The sequence below is a fragment of the Fringilla coelebs genome (assembly GCF_963513975.1).
Source record: "Fringilla coelebs genome assembly, chromosome: 5".
In the NCBI taxonomy this organism is placed as follows: Eukaryota; Metazoa; Chordata; class Aves; order Passeriformes; family Fringillidae; genus Fringilla; species Fringilla coelebs.
The window spans coordinates 52,938,833-52,959,375 of record NC_140033.1 but is presented as its reverse complement, the minus strand read 5'-3'; the positions used below and the strand labels follow the sequence as shown (position 1 = coordinate 52,959,375).

The window sequence follows — 20,543 nt, the reverse complement described above, 5'->3', positions numbered from 1 at the left end:
CTGGCCTATCAATGACATTTCTCCCATCAGGGCTTCTATAAAATGATGCTTTTTCCCATGAAACATCCGCAAACATTTTGACGGGTCTGGCTTTGCCCCGCTGGATTACGGAGTGTCCCTCTCTCCCGCTCTACACCCCCCCTCCCCAACTATCTGCGTCTGTCCTCTCTCCCCACCCCCTCGCCGCCTCCCTGCTCCCTCTCCCCCGTGTATCTCTGAGATAGGGGCTCTGCACACCCCGGGACCTTGGGGCTCCCGTCCGTCCATGGGAAGAGCATGCATTGCGGGTTGCTGGAGGAACCCGATATGGACTCCACAGGTAAGTCCCCCCCGCAGGCAGCGGGCTCCTTTCGCCCGTCAGGGAGAACTTTTCAACTTGACCGTGGCGGCGGGGGCAGCGCGGGCGGCAGCGGGGGGAGCCGCCCGCCGCACCGGCCTCGCAGCAAATGAGCCCGGGCGTGTGCGGAGGAGCGGGCTGCGGGGGCCGCGGAGGGGGAGATCTCGCTCCCGGGCTGGAGGAGCCCTATGGTTCCACTTGCAGATACGATGGAGCAGAGAGTGGCTTGTGGGGGTTTGTTTTGTTTTGTTTTGTTTTTATTAGGTTTTTTGTTTGGGTTTTTTTTTTCCGCCCTTCATCATAGGCTGTCGGCCAGCAAACTAATTGCCTCTCCGCTTCTAGTTTTAGGCGCTCACTTAGGTTAGTGCAGCAACGAGGCGAGAAAACAGTTTATGCGAGAAAACTGGGTATACTAGGGAAGATGGTTGGTGGGTTAGGGCAAACCCAGCCCCGAGGTCATCCTGTCCGGTGGGCAAAGTCGGGGCTGGGCCGATTCGGAGGGAAGGAAGTTTGGGGAAGGGCAGGACTGGGTCACTCTCCCCACACCTCCAAAAGATGCTCTGGCCGGTCCTGTAACCGGGCGGGAGAGCAGCGGCCGAAGTACCACCAGCGGGCGCCGCCGGCGGGAAGAAGCCCCGGCGGGAGGGATCAGGGACGGCCGCAGAGGCGAGGCCGCCCGCCCCGAGGGCCGCGGCCCGCGTTCCCCCACCCGACGGCCGCCTCTGCCGCCCGGCCCGGCCCGGGGGCGGCGGCGGGGGACGTGAGCCATGCCCCAGGCCTAGGTCTTCCCGCTGCCAGCCGGCAGCCTCCCGAAACGATGGCCCCTGCTCTCCCGCTCCCTCCCGCCTCCCTGCCCGCGGTTCCGCGGTTTCCACGGCAGCCCCTGCGGTCTGAGCGGAGCGCAGCCCCCGGGCTTCCGCGTGCCGAGGACGGCGGCCGCCCGCCACAGTCACCTCTGAAAATTTATTTTATTAGCACAGGAGAACACCCCTCCCGCTCCCCTCCCTCCCTGCCTTCCCGCCCAGGCGTTCCCCCGGCGGACAGCCCGCAGGTTAGGTAGGGCTCAGCCCAGGAATGGCCCTCCCGCCACCCGCTCCTAATCTATCCCGTCCCCTCCGGCAGCCGCTGCGCCGGCTGTGACCGCCGTGCCCGGCTGCGAGGTGGCCGCGGAGATGAGCCGCCTCAACCCCGCAGAGGGATCGGGTCCTCTCCGCGCCTCCCCGACGGCCTCGGTGGGCGGCGTTCCGCCGCTCCCTCGGGGCCTCGCCGCTCCGTCCCAGCTCCTCCGGTGTTGCCGGTGCTGTGCCGGTGAAGCTGGTGCGGGTGGAGACGGGGCAGGGGGTGACAGGGAGAGGCAGTCCCGCTTCGGAACCGCTTCGCTCTGTGCCGCCACAAACCTGCGAAGGTCTTTCTCATCCCTAGTTCTCAAGGCAGCCGATGAGCGCTTTGTAAAATTTAAACATTGATTAAAAACAAGGGGGGAAAGAGAGAAGGGGAAGGATGTTGCCCGACCCGGCTCGGCTGTTCCTGCAGCGGTCCGGGCGCGGGGCGCTCGATGCGCCGGGTAGGCTTGGTCCCTCGCCGGCCACCGGCGACACCAGCCGGGTTCGGGCCACATTTGCTGCGGGGTCCCCAGGACAAAACCCAGGCGAGCTGTTCCGGGGAGAAAGTGTTCGGCGGGGAAGGAATCGTTGAGTTCGGGTCAGAGCGTGTGCAGGAGCTAAGAGGGTGTTAGATAAAGTTCGCTTGCTGTCCGGCGGCGCTGCTAGGCGGGGTTAAGGGGACTGCCGGCAACATCTCGTTGTCGAGAGGAGCGGGTCTTAAGGGGAAGAAAAAAACCAAACCTAACAAAAAAAGCCCCACATTTTCTGTCACTTCTTCAAGAATAGTCCGTTCTCGGGCTTAGCCTCCCTACTATTCGTTTCCTAATTTCAGTAAGGTTGTAATAAGTGGCAGCATGATTGATTAAGATAATATTAATCAGAAAACACTTTAGTCTTGCTAAGCAGATGGGAAGAAAAGTGGAGCTTTGCAGTTGTCTCATTCAGACACCTTAACCTCCCTTTCACAGGATTTAATCCAATTAGCTTTTCTCCTGAGTTTCAGTTGTTATGTAAAGATCCTTTTGCATTGTGGAGAAATATGGCTTCATTGAAAAAAATCAGTCATGTTTTAATTCATCTTCAACAGATTTTCCCTAAACCACCGGGATTAAAAAAAAAAAAACCATAAAAAAAAGGAAAAAAAAAAGAAAAAAAAGAAAAAAGAAAAAAAATCAAATCACCCGCGATTCTAATTTTAAGGTAGGGGAACAGTTAGGTTCCTTCACCTTCCCCCAACAGTGCCGTGTGTTTCCATCGAGTTTAGTTCCCGTTCCTCTAACCTGTAGAGTGACCCGTGGGGGCTGTCACCAAGGCCAAAGGGCTTTCTGGCCGCCTGGGCTCCCGGAGAGCCCCCAACCCCAGGGGTCCGGCGGGACAGCGGCAGCGCACCCGCAGCAGCGCCCGGCCCCGACGGCCCACCCCAAGCGGCGGGGCTTGGCCAGGAGCTGGCCTCGGGGCTCTCCCGCTGCCCTCGGGGCTCTCCCGCGGCCGCGGAATGGGGCACCCATACAGTAGGGCCACACGCCCCTCTCGCTGGGTCTGTTATATGTTTCATCGCATGGTTTTTCCGCCGCCTTTAACCCCGTCAGGCGGCCGCCCGTCCCCGGGTGTAGTTTCTCAAGCTCGGAACTCCCCCGAGCCGGGCCAGGAGCCGTCGAGCCGCCGCCGGACTCCCCCGCTCCTTCGCTCTGGGGCACTAAGGGGTCATTCCGTGGGACTCTATCCGGCTTTCGGGGCTTGCCCTGCGCTCGGCCCTGCCCTCACCCCGCAGCCCCGTCGGCGCCCGACAGCTCCGTGCCCGCAAGCTGCCTTGGGACAGCGGCACCGCGCCCCGTCTCAGCCCGGAGGAGTCGGGGCTGGCAAGAGGGCGGTGGCGGGCTGGGTGCTCCGGGCCAGCGCCCGGGGCTCCTCGAGGGGCGGCTGGGGCACGCTTTGCGGGCGATCCAGAGCGCGTATAGCGGCTTTCCTCAGCCGCAGCCCCCCCTAGTGATATCGGCAAGGTGAGTGCGGGGAGCTGCCGGCGGGGCACAGCCCTCGCCCCGCTGCTCGGCCCCTGCCTCGCCCCGCAGGAGCCGTCCCGTGCAGGAGGATGCCGCCCGCTCGGGAGCAGCGTGCGGGGACGCGGGGCGCCGTGGATTTCCCGGGGGGCTGCCAAACTCCCTGCCCCGCGGCACCCCCGGGAAGGCCCCGCCGCGCCGCTCAGGGAGCAGGAGCCCAAGGAAACAGAGGCGCGTTCTTGAAGCGCAACTTTCCTGCACGGCTCAGTAAATAGCCCTCCTTATTTCTGTGTTGGAGCCAGGCAAAACCTCCGCTGGTTTTCAGGCGCTAGATGGATGAGATCCTTGGGACTTGAAGCTGAGACTTAGGAGCTGATCCAAAGCCCATTAAAATGAGCAGAAAGCCTTCCAGTGCTGTCAAGGACGTCGGGATTAGGCCCTTAAGGCAGTTTGAACCACGAAAAGCTGCTTCCACTTCCTGGGTTGAAAACTTTGTGGCAATGGCCAGATTTCAGTCTGTCTTCTTATCAACAGAGACAGGTGTTGCGGCAGTGGCGGGTGACCTTTGCTACGAGCTTGCCATTTAAAATGGATCTAGCATATTAAGCATTGTTTGAAGAGAATTAATGGCTTTCATATCCTGGTTCAATTAATGAAATCACCAGTATTGATACTAAATACTTGAATGCTAGCTGGGAATGGAGCTGTGACATGTCAGAATGTATGTATGATGCTAAAGTTTGTGATCCTATGTACTGATTTGTTTAATCCAAACAAATGTTTGATTTTGCTTCTGAAAACTGTTTGCTTTGCTTATTGCAACATAGTAAAGAGGAAACTTGCTATTGGCTTTTTTTCCTTACTTTCCTTTTTTCATGCTTTTTTCATACTTTTTTTATTCCAATAAGGAAAAAAATCGTTCTTTATTGTTTTAGAATTTGTGTTTATAAAGGCTTTAATCTGCTGAGCAGTTAGGATGATCCAATGATTGTTTTGAATCCTAAATTTGATACGATACAGAGATGCAGAAGAAACACCACTAGTCTGTTATATAGTTGAACCTATTTCTCCTATGCGATTTTGTATCTTATAAGATTTTGCAAATAAAAGAAATGGAGCAGGGAAACAAAAAACAACAATAAAAAAGTGTTTTCTTTTCTGTGAGCTGCAGAGTTTGTGTGGGCAATGTTTGCATGGCAGGGCCCAATTCCTGGCATCTCCCTCTACCTTCAGCAGTGGCATCAGAACAAGGATCTAAACTCAGGTCCTGTCAATGGATCAGGTCTTCATTTCTGAGGAGGTTTTAATAACTTTGTAAAATCTGTTGGGATTTTTTAGAGGTTTTGAAATGTGATGAAAATTACCTAGACCTAAGAAGTTCATCTTTTAAGTCTGACTCAGAGAAAATAATGATTTTATGATTTACTTGTCTGCTAATGAATTAATTCTAAAATTCTTAGGGAGAGGCAATTGTAGTATTTTTCACTGCTCTGTAATATTCACCTGCAGTAAAGATCTTTGAAAGGATGGAAAGGAAAAAGAACTAAACCAAGGTTTTGCATAAGAATAGCCTTAGAACTGTAGGAAACTTTCACTTATTTAAGTTGCAGTTTACGGTTTACAGTCCTCACGATTTTGAGTGTAATACTCGTTACAAAAGAGACTCTGGATTCTGACAGATAAAACTTTTGGGTGTGGACCGTAAAGAAAGCTGTAGTCTCAACTGGTCTATTTAAGGTGCACCTTTACTATAGTGAACATACATTGAGCAAAGACCTTCTCAAATGTAGAAGGGACCATTTTGTGCTAAGATACTTGTGAGGCTGCTACAGATGTCCTGCAGAAAGTCATCAGGGTTGTTGGCTTGCTTGCCTTTAGAAAATAAGGCTGATTTTCAGCTGGCAATGCAGTGTGCGTGCAGGCAAGGAAGAAGGTTAGCGTAGTTGTAAAATCTTCAGTGCCTCTGAATGTAAACACCTTTGCATTTTGCTAGCTTAATTTTCAGCTGGTTTGCAAGTTAGGACAGTCATAAAGAAGTGCATCCTCTGGAGTACTATTTCCAAACATAGGATTTCGTATAGCAAACTAAAGATCATACCACGGGATCACTGAAATCTGTCTGGTGATGAAATGTTAGTACCTCTTCAGATCAGGACTTTTGAAGAGGTGGCCTTATATACAGCTGGGGCTTGATTGTTCATAACAATGCCTTGAGAGCAGTGGTGGGCTGTCATGTAATTAATACAAATATAAGGTCAGTCCTTTGGGGATACTTGATGTGACATTGTGGCAGTGGTGGCCAAATAATTAGCTCAAAATTCTGTGAGTGCTGAGTTTTGTGAATTTCCTGAGTTCATGCTCTTGTCTGTTTCCCTGCATCTGCGCTGGATTTTCTATTTGTTTCATTGTGTGTGAAAATGAATACTGGGTATGATCCCACCCCGCTGGAGCCCAGCATCCTGGCAGCTGGGGGGATTTGGCTGCTGACATACTGATGAGGAAGATGGATAGCGTAAAGGATATTTGATGGCTGAGCAATCCTATGGATAACAAGTGTAGGAAGGAAGAGTATGTGGTGATGATTGAGCCAGTGGGGGCCTTTGTGGGTTTTTTAGGATATCTGGACCACTGGCACATTTACTCACCTCTTTAAGATCCTGTAGAATTGTATATATGTGCCAGGGATTTTCTGGGAACTTCTGAAGCTAATACAATTTGCAGTTAGAGGTGGGTCCTGATCCTGCAGTGGCTCCACAAGGGAAACACCTGTTGAAGTCCATGTGTGTGCATGAGAGAGGGCAGATGCCAGGGTTAACGTGTAATGATCCCTCCCCACAGCTGGGAATGTGTAATAACTTAATTGTAGCTATTTTACATGCATAACTAGCAGTACTGGCCTGTCTTCATTTACATTTATTTTTCTCTCAAGAGATTTGCAGCAAGAGTAGTTTGTTAGCTAAGAAATACTAGCCAGTGTTAGAAATGGTGTGTAAAATCAGCATCAGAGTCTTTCTTGCTTGCTGCAAGAGCTGTCTGCATATAAACACATGTTGGATTAAATGCTTTTGACTATTCTTGCCTTTATGATAAATTTGAAATCAGGAAAAAGTGGAGAAGGTTAAACAGAGCCTTGGTTCTCACTACATCCAGTAAGAGAAAGCTCATTTGCAGCTTAATTTGCCTCAAGTCTGAAATGTGAAATGCAGGGCTCAGTGCTGTCTTGTTTCCTTCCTTTCAGCTACAGTTAAACACTCTGTTTGCTTTTACTGGTAATTGAACTTAATTTCTCTGAGATGGAAGTTGTTACAGGAACCAAGGAGCTGATTCAAAGCTGTGAATGATGTGTTCACAATTAATTAGCAGCTTATGCTGAGCATTTTTGTGCAGGATACCAAATACTATCATAAGAGCAAACAATATATTTCAGATAGCCGGAATATTCTCTGAATGACTGATTCCTGAAACTTACAGCCCTGGGAATTAGAGCATTCATTTCAGAGTAATAGGCTGAGGGCAAATGCTGGGGTTTCCTCTGTTCTCTAGACTGGCTGTAGTTGCAGTCTGATGCTGCGATCATCATTCTGGCAGACTTTGTGCTGGAGCTTTGGGTGCTCAAGAACGCCATGCGAGAGACTGAAACAATTAAAACCACAAAATCCTCTTCTCTAGGCTGAGATCCTATCTAGAAAAAAAAATGATATTTGCCTGGAAGAAAGGACTCCAAGTTTCAAGTGTTAGAAATTACTGCTTTTTTTTTTTTTAATTAAAGAACACTGGAAGTAGAAATACTTGTTGTCATTCACCTTCTCTTTTCTCTTGTTTAAAACTTCCACTCTGTAGAATTATACTATCAGACTCCTGTTTCTTCAGCTGGTTTGGCTACTTGGGGAAAAACTAACAGATGTTCATATTAAGGCAGGTAAAATTCATTAAATGAAAAATGTCTTATAAACAAATATAAGTTTGCAAAAAAAAAAAGACAAGTGTTAAGTTCATTTATGTTCTTATAGAGGTCTGTATGTTGAGATCTAGCTTGTGCTATACTTGTAAAGCAATAAAATACCAGAAATGCAGTGAAATTTAAAGAAATTAAAGAAGAAATTTAAATATAGTGAAAAAAGCAAAAAGGAGAGGTACCACTAAATACAATGTTATAACCACTAACACTTTTTTTTTCTCCCTTCTAGAACCATTTTAACTGCTAAACTATTTCAGGAGTGTTTGAACAACTTCAGCTGCAGCTGAGGAATGGAAATTTGGAGGGAGAGCCCAGTTAGTTAGTGGGGTCTCATGACTGGTCATCCAGTGCTGGGTGGAATCACCTGTGTTTCAGAGCCAGCTCCCCCACGGTGACAGCAATGCACACCTGATTTAAAAGACCCCACAGAATATCCTTTTTACTACTAAGGACACTTCAGTGCCCTATGACAAAGGTGCAATCTGCTGCAAAAAACCAGCAGCTGTTTTCGAGGCCAAGCAGGAAAGGCTGTATGTTTTCCTAATACTCTAGGATCTCACTGAAACAGACTATTTGTTGAATAAAATTAATGGATGGTTGTAGAAAGTAGACAAAACCTTAACCTTCAAAAGGGAAAAAAATCCTCAACAACCTGACATGTGTGGTTCTTACACTCATCTGGCATTCAGTTTAAACATGAGCCTGTGGCAGGATGTCCTAATTAAGTAGATGACTACTTAATGCCGTTAGCTTCTAGGTACCCTACTCCTGGCTATTGCTATCTCTGATGCTCAGAAGAAAGTAAAATCTTTCCTGCTCCTTTACTCCTTAAAAAGCTTAAGCAAAAGGGGAAACAAAAATTCTTGGCTGATTCTTAAGGTGACAGTGGCCTGATAGACACCATAAAAAAAAAATACAGGCAGAGCAATATAAAAGTGGAGTCCTGGTCCCCAGGTGCTGTGTGGCAGGGCATGACAGACCTGTGCTGCTCTGTGATGAGAGATGTCTGCTCCTGCAGTGGGTGTTCCTGGGTCCACAGGCTCATGTGGTGGTGGAGGGACTCACCCACCCATCAGCACAGCCCTTCAGCTCCAGCTCTCTGTCTGCCAGACCAGGCTAAGTAGCAGGATAGAGATTTGCTGGCTAACAAGCTTGGCATCCCAGGGCTGCCATGAAAGAAGCTGTGCCCAGTGCTGTGAGACAGGGGTCTTACTGGGGACAAGGTGATGAAAGAGCCAGAGAAGGAGTTCTTGGCAGGATGGGTCTGAAATGTGCACCTTGTGTAAGTAAAAGGCTGCTTCTTTTGGACCTCTTGGAGTTAAGGGTAGAGTGAGCTATGTTTTTGTTATCAAGGGAAATTTGGCCCTATGAGAGGCATAGTGCATATCATACATTTGCTAAATGGTGTGTTGTGTTTGCACACCAGCCTCTGTCACAGCTTGGCTTCCTGGGTGTTCACTGTATGACATCAAAATGTCTTAACTCAGAGGAGGAGCACTGAAGAGACTTCCAAGGTCCATGGCAGAACAAGGCACCTGCTAGGTGGGATTCACTCCATGCCCTGTGCAGGCTGAAAGCAGGGACTCTTCCGTGCTCTGCTCCTCTGTAAACTGTGCCTGTGCTTCCTTTTTCCCAAGCAGTGGCAGTAGCACATCCTGCTGGTTGGACTGCCTGGCTAGTGCAGGTCTTCCCAAGCTGGGACTCACATTCCTATCTTAAATGTAGAGTCATGGGGACAATACTGGTGCAGGGGCCCCTCTAACACAAACATTTTTTTAAAATGAGTTGTGGTAGGGGCAGCAAATGGCCTCCTTTGTAATGAGGTGGGGAGAAGTGGGGAGGACTGCGTTTACAGAGCAGTTTAATCACATGGATGGAGCAGTGTGTTCACCTCTCCTCCTTGCTGGGTCATTTCCACTTTGAGCTCTGCAAACAGACCATCTATTGAGCAGTTAGTATTCAGTGCTGAATATTCAATACTAGACTCTTGTTTTGGTGAGTCTTGGGCAAAAAAAGAAGGAGGAAAGAAGACTTGTCTTTTTTCTCATGTTCCCTCCCTGAGTTTGCTTTGCATATTGTTCAGAGGAGACTGGAGTCTTCTCAGAAGAGCCAGGCTTCTAGTTTTAAAAGCACTGGTCTACTTTCACAGTACTTTGTAAAGGAAGGGAAGACAGTTTGGAAGGGATTAAACTCATACAAGGTTTACAAATCTGTAAGTGTAGGCACATCAGGACTTAGCAAAGACTTTTTGGCAGCCATATTTAGACTGTAAAGCTAACAGGGTGAAATTAGTTCTGAGCGATACCAATCTTTGTGGGGGATGTTATGATGATTTATTAATGTCCTCTCTGCTAGTTTTGGTAGGCAGGTACTCTCTGTGTCCATTCTGAGAGCAACAGCGTTCATTTGTTTCTGTCCGGTGTGTCATATTTACCCACCAAATGGTTGTGAATGATGTGATGTCCTTTGACAGTAATGAGCAACAGATAGATTTGGAGTCGCTATCCATAAAGGGAGGAGAAGGAGCCACCATTTGAGTCAATGTAGCCACTTTCTATTTTAGTTTACACGCTTTTTCAGTCAAATGATTGTCTCTTTCCTACTGCTGTGGTTATGTCCTAACACCTGAGTCATGTATTCTGTGCACACTTGGGTCTGTCTTCTCATGTTCTTTCAGTCTGCTCAACTGGATGCTGTTTCTAATGAGAAATATTTACTGTAGCCCCATTCTTTTAGGAGCTGACCTCTTTTCTCCTGATTAAAAAAAAGTCTCTATAGTTACTTTCTTTTCTCCTATCCTTTATTTCTGACCGTGCCTTTTTCTTTCTCATTCATTCTTTTGTTTCCTTTCCCTTTTTTCTCACCTCCTTTCCAACAACCAGCCTTGCCCCTCCTCTCTCTCTCTCCCCTGAGCCCCACAACTAGTGTTTTGTGAATCCCCCACCCATATCTCACATCTTTTCATTTTGTCATCTTTGTGGGGCTGTCTTACTGATGTACTACCATCTCTGTGCCAAATTGGCCTGTCTGCTGGATTCATCAGCTCCTGAGGCAGAGGGAAGCATTTCATGGGTACTTGATGCAAATTCTGTTTCTTGAGCCACAACTCTCCTGCTCAGCCAAATGATTCCAGCCCTGTGTAATAATGAAGCAGAGCTGAATTAAGGATTTGAGAGCTCCATGTCTTCTCATGCACTCTAGTGATCTGAGAGACCATGACAGCAGCTGGGAATGTCTAACCCAGAAGCTTGGGAGAAGAGACTGCTGCAGGGTGTAAGAGATGGGAGAGGTACCTAGAATTTAAAGCTCTATGAGCTTACTTGTGTGTCTCACATTAATAGCATAAGAAGTTAATGGAATCTGGGGCAAAAAGGGGTGTCAGTTGACTCTGAGCTTTTTCTCTGGAGAAAAATAGGTCTGGCAATGATCAAGAGATGTGTGTGCATTTCCTTGGAAGGAAGCATTGCAGTTAAATTGGAGACACTGATAGCCTTTCCACTGAGTCATGCAGCACACCTTGAAGGATCGAGGAGCCATAAACATTCTGCTGGGGAAGCATGAGGGCGCATTTTGCTGCCTGCAGGGTTGGTGCTTGGAAGGCACGTGATGTGTGTGATGATCTTATTGATGAAAAGTTGGGCTGCATGTTGCACAACCGTGTAAGTTAAAGTTCAGCACTGGGAGAGCTGAACTGGTCACTGAGGGAATGCGAGGAAATGTCACCGCACTGAAATCGGACCAAGTGAGGTTTGCTTTTCCGCTAAATGAGGAATGGCCTTGATGAAACAAGAACAGCCATTACTGGTCTGGTGAAACTTAGTCTTCAGAATTAAACAATAGATAGCATCTGTGTGTGACTGGGAGAGGGACAGGGCTACTTTTAGTGAACATGCATACTGAGTTGGAAATGCAATAGCAATATGCTATGCGATTCCAGAGAAGGGGGCAGATAGGAGTTCCTTATTTGATCCAGGGTAGAGGCTGCCCTAGACACCAGAATAACTATGCAGAAACATCTTGTATTATAGGGCTTCTGGGGCTGTTTTATCTGCATTTGGGATGCACCTTCTTAACAAGGAATATTGTTGACAGAATACTTAAATGAAAGAATCCCATTCAGATGAACTTCCCCACAGTGCGCAGCGTAAGAAGAATAACACATCTCATAAATTCCAGCTTTTCTGCCCAAATATTCTGGAGGAATTAAAAAAATATTAACTATGGTGCATTTTGTTATTTAAGTATTTATGTTATTTAAGTATGGCATGTCAATTTTTAATATATTTTATCAAATAGTTTAGCAGAAAATCAATACTGGGAGTGAAGATCTGGCTAAACAAAACAACAGAGCTCTCTCACACTCAAGAGAGTTTTTCTTTGCATGCTTATGATATCATGGTGAATCTTCACAATGCTTTTTCAGGATCATAAGTCAAAGAAAGAGAACAAAAAACATTCCTGCCAACATCTACAAAGTGCCCTGGACCAATGTCCATTAACCCTGAAATAGATGCAACAGAATTGTATGCCAAGAAATGAGAACAAAAGGACTGCAACAAGAGTGCCTGACATTTTCCCCTGTTGGAAATGAAGTAAAAAGTTAGATTAGCAAACAAAACACCGAGGTATCTGGCAGCTTGTCAGGGTAGCAGCTCTGCCATCTGCACCAAGGCCATGTGTCACTGTCATCCCTGAGGAGCAGGTCTCTTGGAAGAACAGAAGATGGCTGTGCAGGACCAAGGAGGACACTGGCATGATTTCCTGTGGAGCCTGAAGATGTTCCTGTCAGCTAGCACGCAGTGACTGAAGGGTGTGTGCCTTGCCAGCTGATGGCACCGAATGAGGCAGCAAAGAGCAAGCCAGGCTCTGTGTGGCAGGTCCCCCTTGATGGTTAGAGAGGAGCTGGTTTGTGGACTAGGAGTGTCTATGTGCTGAGGCGGTCACAGGGAACAGCAGCTGGATAATGAACCTTTCATTTGGCAGTGGAGAGGAGGAATATTTTGATTACATCACCAATGAAAACCTGAATCTTAGAAAATTACTGTGTGGTTGGCTGTCCCTAGTAACTTGTTCTGCTTGATTTTAGTAGATTTTGGTAAGTTCAATGCCCTCAATGGGAGCCAGTGGCAGCCAAGCCTTGTCATATCACAGACACTCTTGTTCATAACAATGTGCAGAGGCTAAGCAAGATCTTCTTTAGGTCTTGCTTTTGCAGTCCCCTGAGGCTTTCTAGATAAAGCTATTTTTGTTTGCTTTCTTTCAAGCAGTGTGTTGCTTGAAATGCGCTGCTGTAACTAACCTGCACAGCGCTCCAGCAGCACTTCTCCGGTGGCAGATGTGCCTGTAACCAGTGGTGCTGTGCTGCAAGGTGTAAGAGAGATACAGAACATGAATCCTGTTTCTACTCAGGCCAGATGTTTTATACAGCAGGTACTAGAATAGGTGTTTAGTAGTTTGAGGGTCAGACTTCAAGTTTATCTCCTAATCATTACTCCTGAGAGAAAGGGATCATCTCTTTTGCCTTTAAGGGACTGTTCTAAACTAGTGATTTGTCTTATAAGCTGTGGCTAATTGCTCCAAGACATTGAAGTGTTACAAGGTGAAGTCTTCACTTGCATTTGTCAAAATATTACATGCACTGGCTCATTTTTCCTTACTTGCATTCAGATAGCATTTAGAAATTAGATTTGCAGCACACTAAGGGATGGCCGAAGCAGACAGGCTGCTCAGACATTATGAATTTTGTAGCTGTAGAGATTATTAGAAGTTCTCTGTCCACAGCAGTGATGCAACATGGAGAGCATGAACAGAGTTTTTGGGGTGCTGGCATGTCTCAGGCCATGTTCAGCAAGATCAGCTCTGGAGAGAAAAACTCAATGGATCTTGCAAACCTCAGCACTTTCTCTGAAACAGACAACAGAAGATGTTGTCTGGGCAGTGATTGTTTCCTTAATAAGGAAAGATATAGAATATCATCCCATCAACTCTTCTGTTGGTACCATGGGCTATCAAAATGGAAATGGGAGGTTCCATGACCTTCAGTCATGAGCTTTTGAGTTACTGTGTTTACCTGCTAAATCTGCTGTTAGCAACCACTTTCTCTTGTGGTTACAGATCAGATGAGCAGCTAGACAGTGTTGCTGTCCAGCTTGGTACTGAGACACTTGGCAATTGAGTCTGTCCTCACTGCTAAATATATCATTTTTCCAGCAGGTCCTCTTATAAACGCACTAAAATCCTTTATATTTACATCATTTACTTTTAGACACCTTGTCTCACAGTTCCTTACAACTTTTTTTTTTTTTAATTTGCCTCGAGAAACTGGGGCAAAAAATTAGAAGAGCAAATATGAATAAAGATAAGGAGCCGGACTGTTGCAGCTATGCCATCCAAGTTAGTATATAGCTCAAGCAGTGGTTTGGGTCCTAGCAAATCTTATATTCTTATTCCAGTGACAAGAGAACTCATGTGGAAGAAGAGCTGGTCCGTGTTCAGCTCCCTAAGTAAATTGCCATGATTTTTGGTGACTTTAGAATTTGGAGTATGAGAGCAAATCTAGAGCTGAAAGCACATGAGGGGGCTTTTCATGCAATTGCTATGGCTTTGGTGAAACAAATGGTTGTGCAAATTTTGTCATTGTCAAAGCCTTGGCTGTCTCTCTAGGATGTGGGGGTTCTCATCTCATACACTTTCAAAAACCAAGTGATTCCCAATTATGCCAGTACTGTGACCACATGTGGATCAGAGAATATGGCATAACTGTGGAAAACCAGGATATTGTATATACTGCTGTAGGGAATGAGGTGAGCAAAATGCAGCTCAGATTAGGTGGCCACAGAGCTTTGTTCTGCCCATAAACCCTCCTTGTCTCCCTTCAGGGCACACACACATGTCCACAGGGCTGTAGCCAGCAGCTCTGAGCACACTCAGTCCCAAGCTGTGCGGCACAGCCTCCCAGCGCCTGTGGCCACAGTGGCTCACAAAGGCCACAAGAGGCTGTGATTGCAGATGGTGCTGTTACTGCAACTACTCCTGACCCTCCTGGCTGGACGGCGGGAGCAGAACCACTGTGGCTGCGATCAGAACCATCTCCTCTTCTCTGCAGAGAGGAGCCTGAGTGGCTCTTGCCCCGCTCTTGCTAGGGCATGTCCATGTGGGAGTAACAGTGCTGTGGGCTGCAAATATAGGTAGCTAATAACCCTTTCACAAACAGGGAGTAATTATCTCACTAATGTACTGGCAGTACGCAGGCTCCTCTGCTGCATCACCTCAACTCAGGCTCTGGAGGAGAAGCCTTTCAAAGATGTGTTCCAGAAGCAAGTTTGACTTCTGAAGGAGATAACATGTCAAAATAATTTGTCAAAGATAAATTTCAAGAACATTTCTGCCTCTTATTTTTGATAGTTCATGAAAGCTCCTGCCCCTAAACACCTCCTTTATGTTTCTGTCTCGGAGCTCCCAAGCCTGCCTCCCCAGCTCAATCTTTGAAACACCATACAAATGAAAATATGCTGTTTGTTGGAAAGAAGTGGCTTGGTAGGGATAGGGTGAAGCTACACACCTTCTGCTCTGCCTGCTTTTGAAAAAAAGTTCAGTTTAAACTTCTCTTGGTAAAAGTGTGGCACATGGAATGGAAGTGAAATACTCTGGCGCTTGAGTCTCAGTACATGTGTCAGCTTTAGAAAGATTGGGATCAAAAAGAGCAGAGGCAAAATTAGGGGCAGCAATAGTTCCATAGTTACTTTAAATTCATCTTTCAGTATTTAATTTTGAATGATTTCTAATTTTTTTGTTGGTGTAATAGTAACTTACTCTCTCAGAAAATTTACACTGGGAAAATTATTGTAATTTGAATAATGAGCTCCTTTCCCTCACGTAGGAGTCCCACCTCAGATACACAGTGTATTTGTATTTAGTGGTATGCAAAATTATATAACAAAAATTTTTAAGGCTGATGAACAAAGTTGTGTGTTTTACTACAGTTCACTCTTGACCTGTGCAAAATTAAATAGTTGCTATGATATTTAAAGATTGATCCTTAAAATGCCATTAAAAACATTATTTTCTTTCTTTGCTAGTAAGGTTATGATACTCATAATTGTGACACAGTATGGAAACTAAGTGACTATACTACATTCTACTACTAGCTATTCCTAATCTGGTTTTTTGCTTTTTCACTAGTGCTGATCCTTGTTTCAGTACAATTGAGGGTACAGTGTGCTGGGACTCCTGATGGGAAGGAGTCCTAGAGGGGGAGAGGAAATGCCTTAAGGCTTGATGCACTAAAAACACAGTGAGTAAAAATACAGCCTGTATTAGGATGTAGTTTATTTTGTTCTCAAAAGCACTTCCCATTGGAAATTTGGGGGTTCTCATCTTGTGTTAATGACTCATCATTGTTATCAGGTCTGATATGCACTTCTGCTTAGTTGCTGCCTGAACTCTCCATCATTCTGTGAGTTTTCCTGCTGTGAAATCCTGCCTGTAAAAACTAAGGTTCAAGTGCAATAATTAAGCTTTAATCACAAAAAAAAATCCATTCCACATGACTCAATGCATATTTAGAGCAGTGGTATGATGTGGTTGGTGCCAGCCTTGGGATGGAACCACAGCCTGGAGACACCAGAGGTTCCCCATGGGCCTTTTCTTGCTGGGACAGGCACACCCATGTGTTATGAGGACAAGCACATTCAACATGTAGAAGGAACCCAATGTGTTCCTTAGGCCTGGAACAAGATCTAATGTCATTAACTCTGAAAGACCTTATAAAAGTCAAACCTAATTTTGACTTTTGATTTTGTTCGCTCTGCCTCTTTCTCCTTTTGTTTTATTTTGGGCAGGTGTTACTGTGCCTGGGATCTGTGGGCTGATGGGAATATTTAAAATTTTATCAAAACTGTAATTGTGTTTTCTTTTAATACCTGAAGACACTGTTATTAATGTTGGGAGTTAAAAGCCTTGTAAAAATGTTTTTCTTTATACAAACGGTAGAAAAATAGCTACTTACTAAATGAAGTTACATATTAGAATATTTATTTATTTATACTGACGTAATTTGGTTTATGAGATAATACAGCTTTTAAATAGTTACCTGGTTTTGTCACATTTTGTCATCTGCCAAATAATTTGACAAATTTGCCTTAAACTCCCTGACATTTTTGCTCAAAAGAGTTAGTTTTCTTCATTCTTTGCTGCCAGACAGGTCGTGTATCTTTTCAGGCCTGAAGAATTTCTATCAGCTATTTAAATGCAAAGCCACAAAGAGAAAGCCAGACTCAAGCTGCAGCAGGCTGAACTGGGGTGATTCAGGACCAAAGGAGCTGCAGCACATAATTAAACTGTAACTGCACCGTGCTCCAGGCTTTACACCCGGCAGTGTAAACTGGCTGCTTTTCCCGTCAAAAAGGGGAACGTGCACGGCTATCACAGACACGTGAACAAGGATGATGAAAATGGTTATGGAGTAACACTTAAAAAGTTGGGGTTTTTTCCTACCACTTAGGCAGGGAATTTGACTCAAGATGGCTGCTGGCAGTTCCCTGCTGCCGAGGGAAGAGGATGCATCCCAGCTTCCCAGCTCTCAGTGCCGGCAGGAAAAGAAAGGGCAGAGCTGGGCATTGGTCTCCCCTTGGCGCTAATGGCACCGCTTTTGCTTTCACTCCCTGCAGCTGGGCTCGGAGCCAAGGGAATTATATACAGCCATGGCTGTGTGCTGAAAGGAGGAGGAGGAGGAGGTAGGGTAATCTTTCCCAAGGCTTCTTGCACCTCTCTCTGATGTTGCCCCATGTAGCAAGTTTCTCTTCACCTGTGAGACAGCTCACAGTACTAAAATGGGATTGGGAAGATGCTGTGAGCTCGTTTTTAGGGCAGCAAAAGAAATCTGGCAGAAAGCAGCCATATCCTTGTGTTGGCCCTCGGACATCCCCACCCTATGCAGCTGAGCAGCACAAGCAGGGAAAGGCTCCAAGCTGGAGTCACTGCCGGCTTGTGGGTTTGTAACTGAGCAGGAGCTGATTTCACAGCACAGGCCCTGCTGGCAGGTTTTATGTCGTGGTGTCAGCAGCCTTACAGTGATTTTTAAACAAGGCTGTGTTGAATTTGATGGGAGAAGAAATATCCTTTAAAAATCTATTGCCAACAAGTGGGTTTTTTGGTGGTTTTCAGAGAAGTACCTTAAGGGAGCAGCCTTTGAGGCTTCTCAGGCACAAGTGTGATGGTCAATGAGGAAGATGCACACAGGGACGTGCTTGTATTGACGAAGGCAGCACTGCAGCACGTTCCTACTGCGAAAAAGTGGGGATGGGGAATAGCCTGGACCTGCCACAACAATGCCTGAAAATCACAGGCACACAAAGCAGCAGTACCTGGAGTCCCGTGGCAGGGCCTGGAAATCAGCTCTGAAGGATTCTCAGCACACCCCTTCTGGGGTTCTGCAAAGGTGCCATTGCCCTTTTGTTTACGTGGTAGTGGTGAGGATGTGTACAGAGGAATATGCACAGGTTTATACAACTGCCTGGGTTTAAAAAGCATTTTTTCATGCAGGATGTATTTGGCCATGACCATTTATTTGTTTAGTGGCATCTAGTGCTGAAATTAGGTCATACCAACTTTTATCTTCTATAAGATAAAAGTTGGTATTTATCTTTCCCAAGATGCTGGGTTCCTGCTTTCCCTTCAAGCCTGATGTTGTGTTGGGCTTTTGCTGGCTGGCAGACTACTGCCTGTGCTGTGCAGGTAGCTCGGTGGCTGGTGTGGGGCTTGTTGAAAGGAATCTGGAGCCATTTCCATGTCTTCGAAGATGTTTCTGGCTCTGGTAGTTTGCTGACAGCAAAGCCCATTTCCCCTTGTTTCTTGTGCATTTCTTGACTCAGTGGGGCTGTTTTCTGTCATAACTTGCAGGCTTGCCTTGCAGACTTCCATCTATCCCTTCTTTTTCTTGCTTTGACCACCACTCGGAGCATAAACCCGTTTCTGCCCATGTTCACACCCTTGAAAAGTAATCGTATGAGGGAGGTCAGTTTATTGTAGAAATACCTAGGGATTTAGACAAACTCAGGAACTCATATTTCATACTTTGTCCAAGGAAACACATAAGAAGGTGTAACTTTTGCCCTGAAGACCCGTAACAGTATATTCTGCTGAGCCTGGTGCATCCTCTAAAGTCATCAGTGGATATAAGTTATAGCTTCCAGGAAGAACAGTGGATTCAAATCAATCTAATGCTGTAGGTAACTCATCTGACTGGTATTGAAAAACAGGGAGGAACAGGAGTGGTTTCATTTGTGCTGTGGGATGGACAAAGGTTTGAGCAGCTCAGTGGCTGCTGACTTGCTACATTGGACTTGTACCAGTGAGGAAAAGATCTCAGTGCCTGGGACTCCACCAGTGTGAATGAGGTTGCAGGACTGGGCTTCACAGAACACCATTTGATTCCCGATTTAACCAAAATTCACATGAATGATTGATTTTATACCCAGTAAGATTTCTTCCAAAACCTGCAGGAATACTTGAGGATATAAGCCTTTGCCAGACTAAGGCTTGAAAACTAGTGTGATTTCCATGTTTCATTTGATTTTTATTTTTTAATGTATCATGTGACGGGGGACAGAATATCCCAAGGACCTTTGGTTTTTACACAGAAGTGTTTCAGCTCTGTAGTTTAAAAGCAGGAAAAAAAACCCCAAAAATGAAGCTAGAAAGCAACAGCTAAGTTTAAAAGCAAGATTGATTTTCTTGCTAAATATCGGCAGACCAAGCATATTTTAATACAAATGTTAAAGATCATCATCTGTTGAATTGCTGACATTTTATTTAGATTTATCTGTTGCACGTTTATGTTTTATGCAAAGATAAACAAACAAAAGAGCTGCTTTTTTTTTTCTTTTATTTTTTTTTTTGCAGAGAGTTGGATTGAACGATGTCTCAATGAAAGTGAAAACAAACGTTATTCCAGTCACACCTCTCTGGGGAATGTTTCTAATGATGAAAGTAAGTAACTTGTCATTCATTTAAAGTGAGTGTGAACATATCTGAGTGCTCATTTCCTGCTATATAAGTTGCTACAGCTCTATTAAATTTAAATTTTTAGTACTGTGTATTTTAAGGAGTCAGCTCACTTGACATACTCAATAGTTTTATTAATTTTTTTTTTCTGGGATATTTACATTTTTTGAAAGGAAATAGTACTGTGTATTGGTTAAACAATATGAAGAATTTGCATCTCACTGAATAAAGGTTGAAATGTGCTGTTAGGAACAGCTTAGAAGAAAGACCACCTGTTTTGCTTTTCACTGGTGAACACCATGTGGTCAAAATATGGGGAAAAAATGTGCTGTTTTCCAATACTACTATATCGAAACATAAATTAAAAAAATCTTTCCATTAATAATTAACCAATTGTGAGATTAAAAAATCACTTGCTAAAACATGATATTGTTTTCTTTTTAGTCAGATAGGGAGAAAATTTATCAATTTATCTGATTTTAAATCAACTAGTTTTTTTCTTTTCCAGTGATAGTAATTTTAGATCTTGATTTTTAACAATAGCAGGTAATCAAAATTATTTCAAAGTAATTTAGAACAACCAATTTTTTTGTTTTTAAAATTGCAAGACAATTTCTAGGCTACCATTTGGTTTTACCTGTTTACACAATTTCTATTCTGCTTAATTTGCCTAAAGCAAAATATTCTTTTGCCTAAAGCAAAATGTTACTTTTCATCTCTAGAATTCATATATTCATATTACAAGATATAAATGCAGATGGAATTCTTTAATCCAGTAACTAGTAATTCTAGTAATTTACATTTTGTAAATATGTGCTTTAAAAGTGTATTTTAAATCACTTCATTGCTGCAGTTCCCTTTCACTTTTTTTTTTTTTTTTCATTTTAAGAGAATTATTTATTTTGACATCGTGGTAAAACTACATGTCTTGTAGCACAATATTGTAATGGATCATGAAATTTGCTGTATTGAGGCCTTACTCTCATTTGTCTAGGGATATCTTTTGAGGGAATATTTCTGAAAGAGAAGGAAGATGTTAGTAGAAATGGTATTTATTCATGACTCACAAGCTAAGAACCGTGCACAAGAATCTTTAAAAATTGACATTGACACTGGGAGAGGTTTGGGGGTTTCTGTTTTTAAGA

The 20,543-nt window shown here is 45.0% G+C and overlaps 1 protein-coding gene across 1 annotated transcript in view; it reads left to right on the top strand.

Annotated features, from left to right (window-relative positions):
* Positions 1-276: 276 nt before the first annotated feature.
* The window catches only part of RFX4 (regulatory factor X4), a gene marked incomplete at both ends in the record, with an annotated part of 85,474 nt that continues 65,207 nt past the window's right edge, over positions 277-20,543 (top strand). The window contains 2 exons of the mRNA XM_084205724.1: positions 277-319; positions 19,297-19,383. Coding sequence (XP_084061850.1) covers positions 277-319; positions 19,297-19,383 — 130 coding nt within the window. The remainder of the gene's footprint in view (positions 320-19,296; positions 19,384-20,543) is intronic.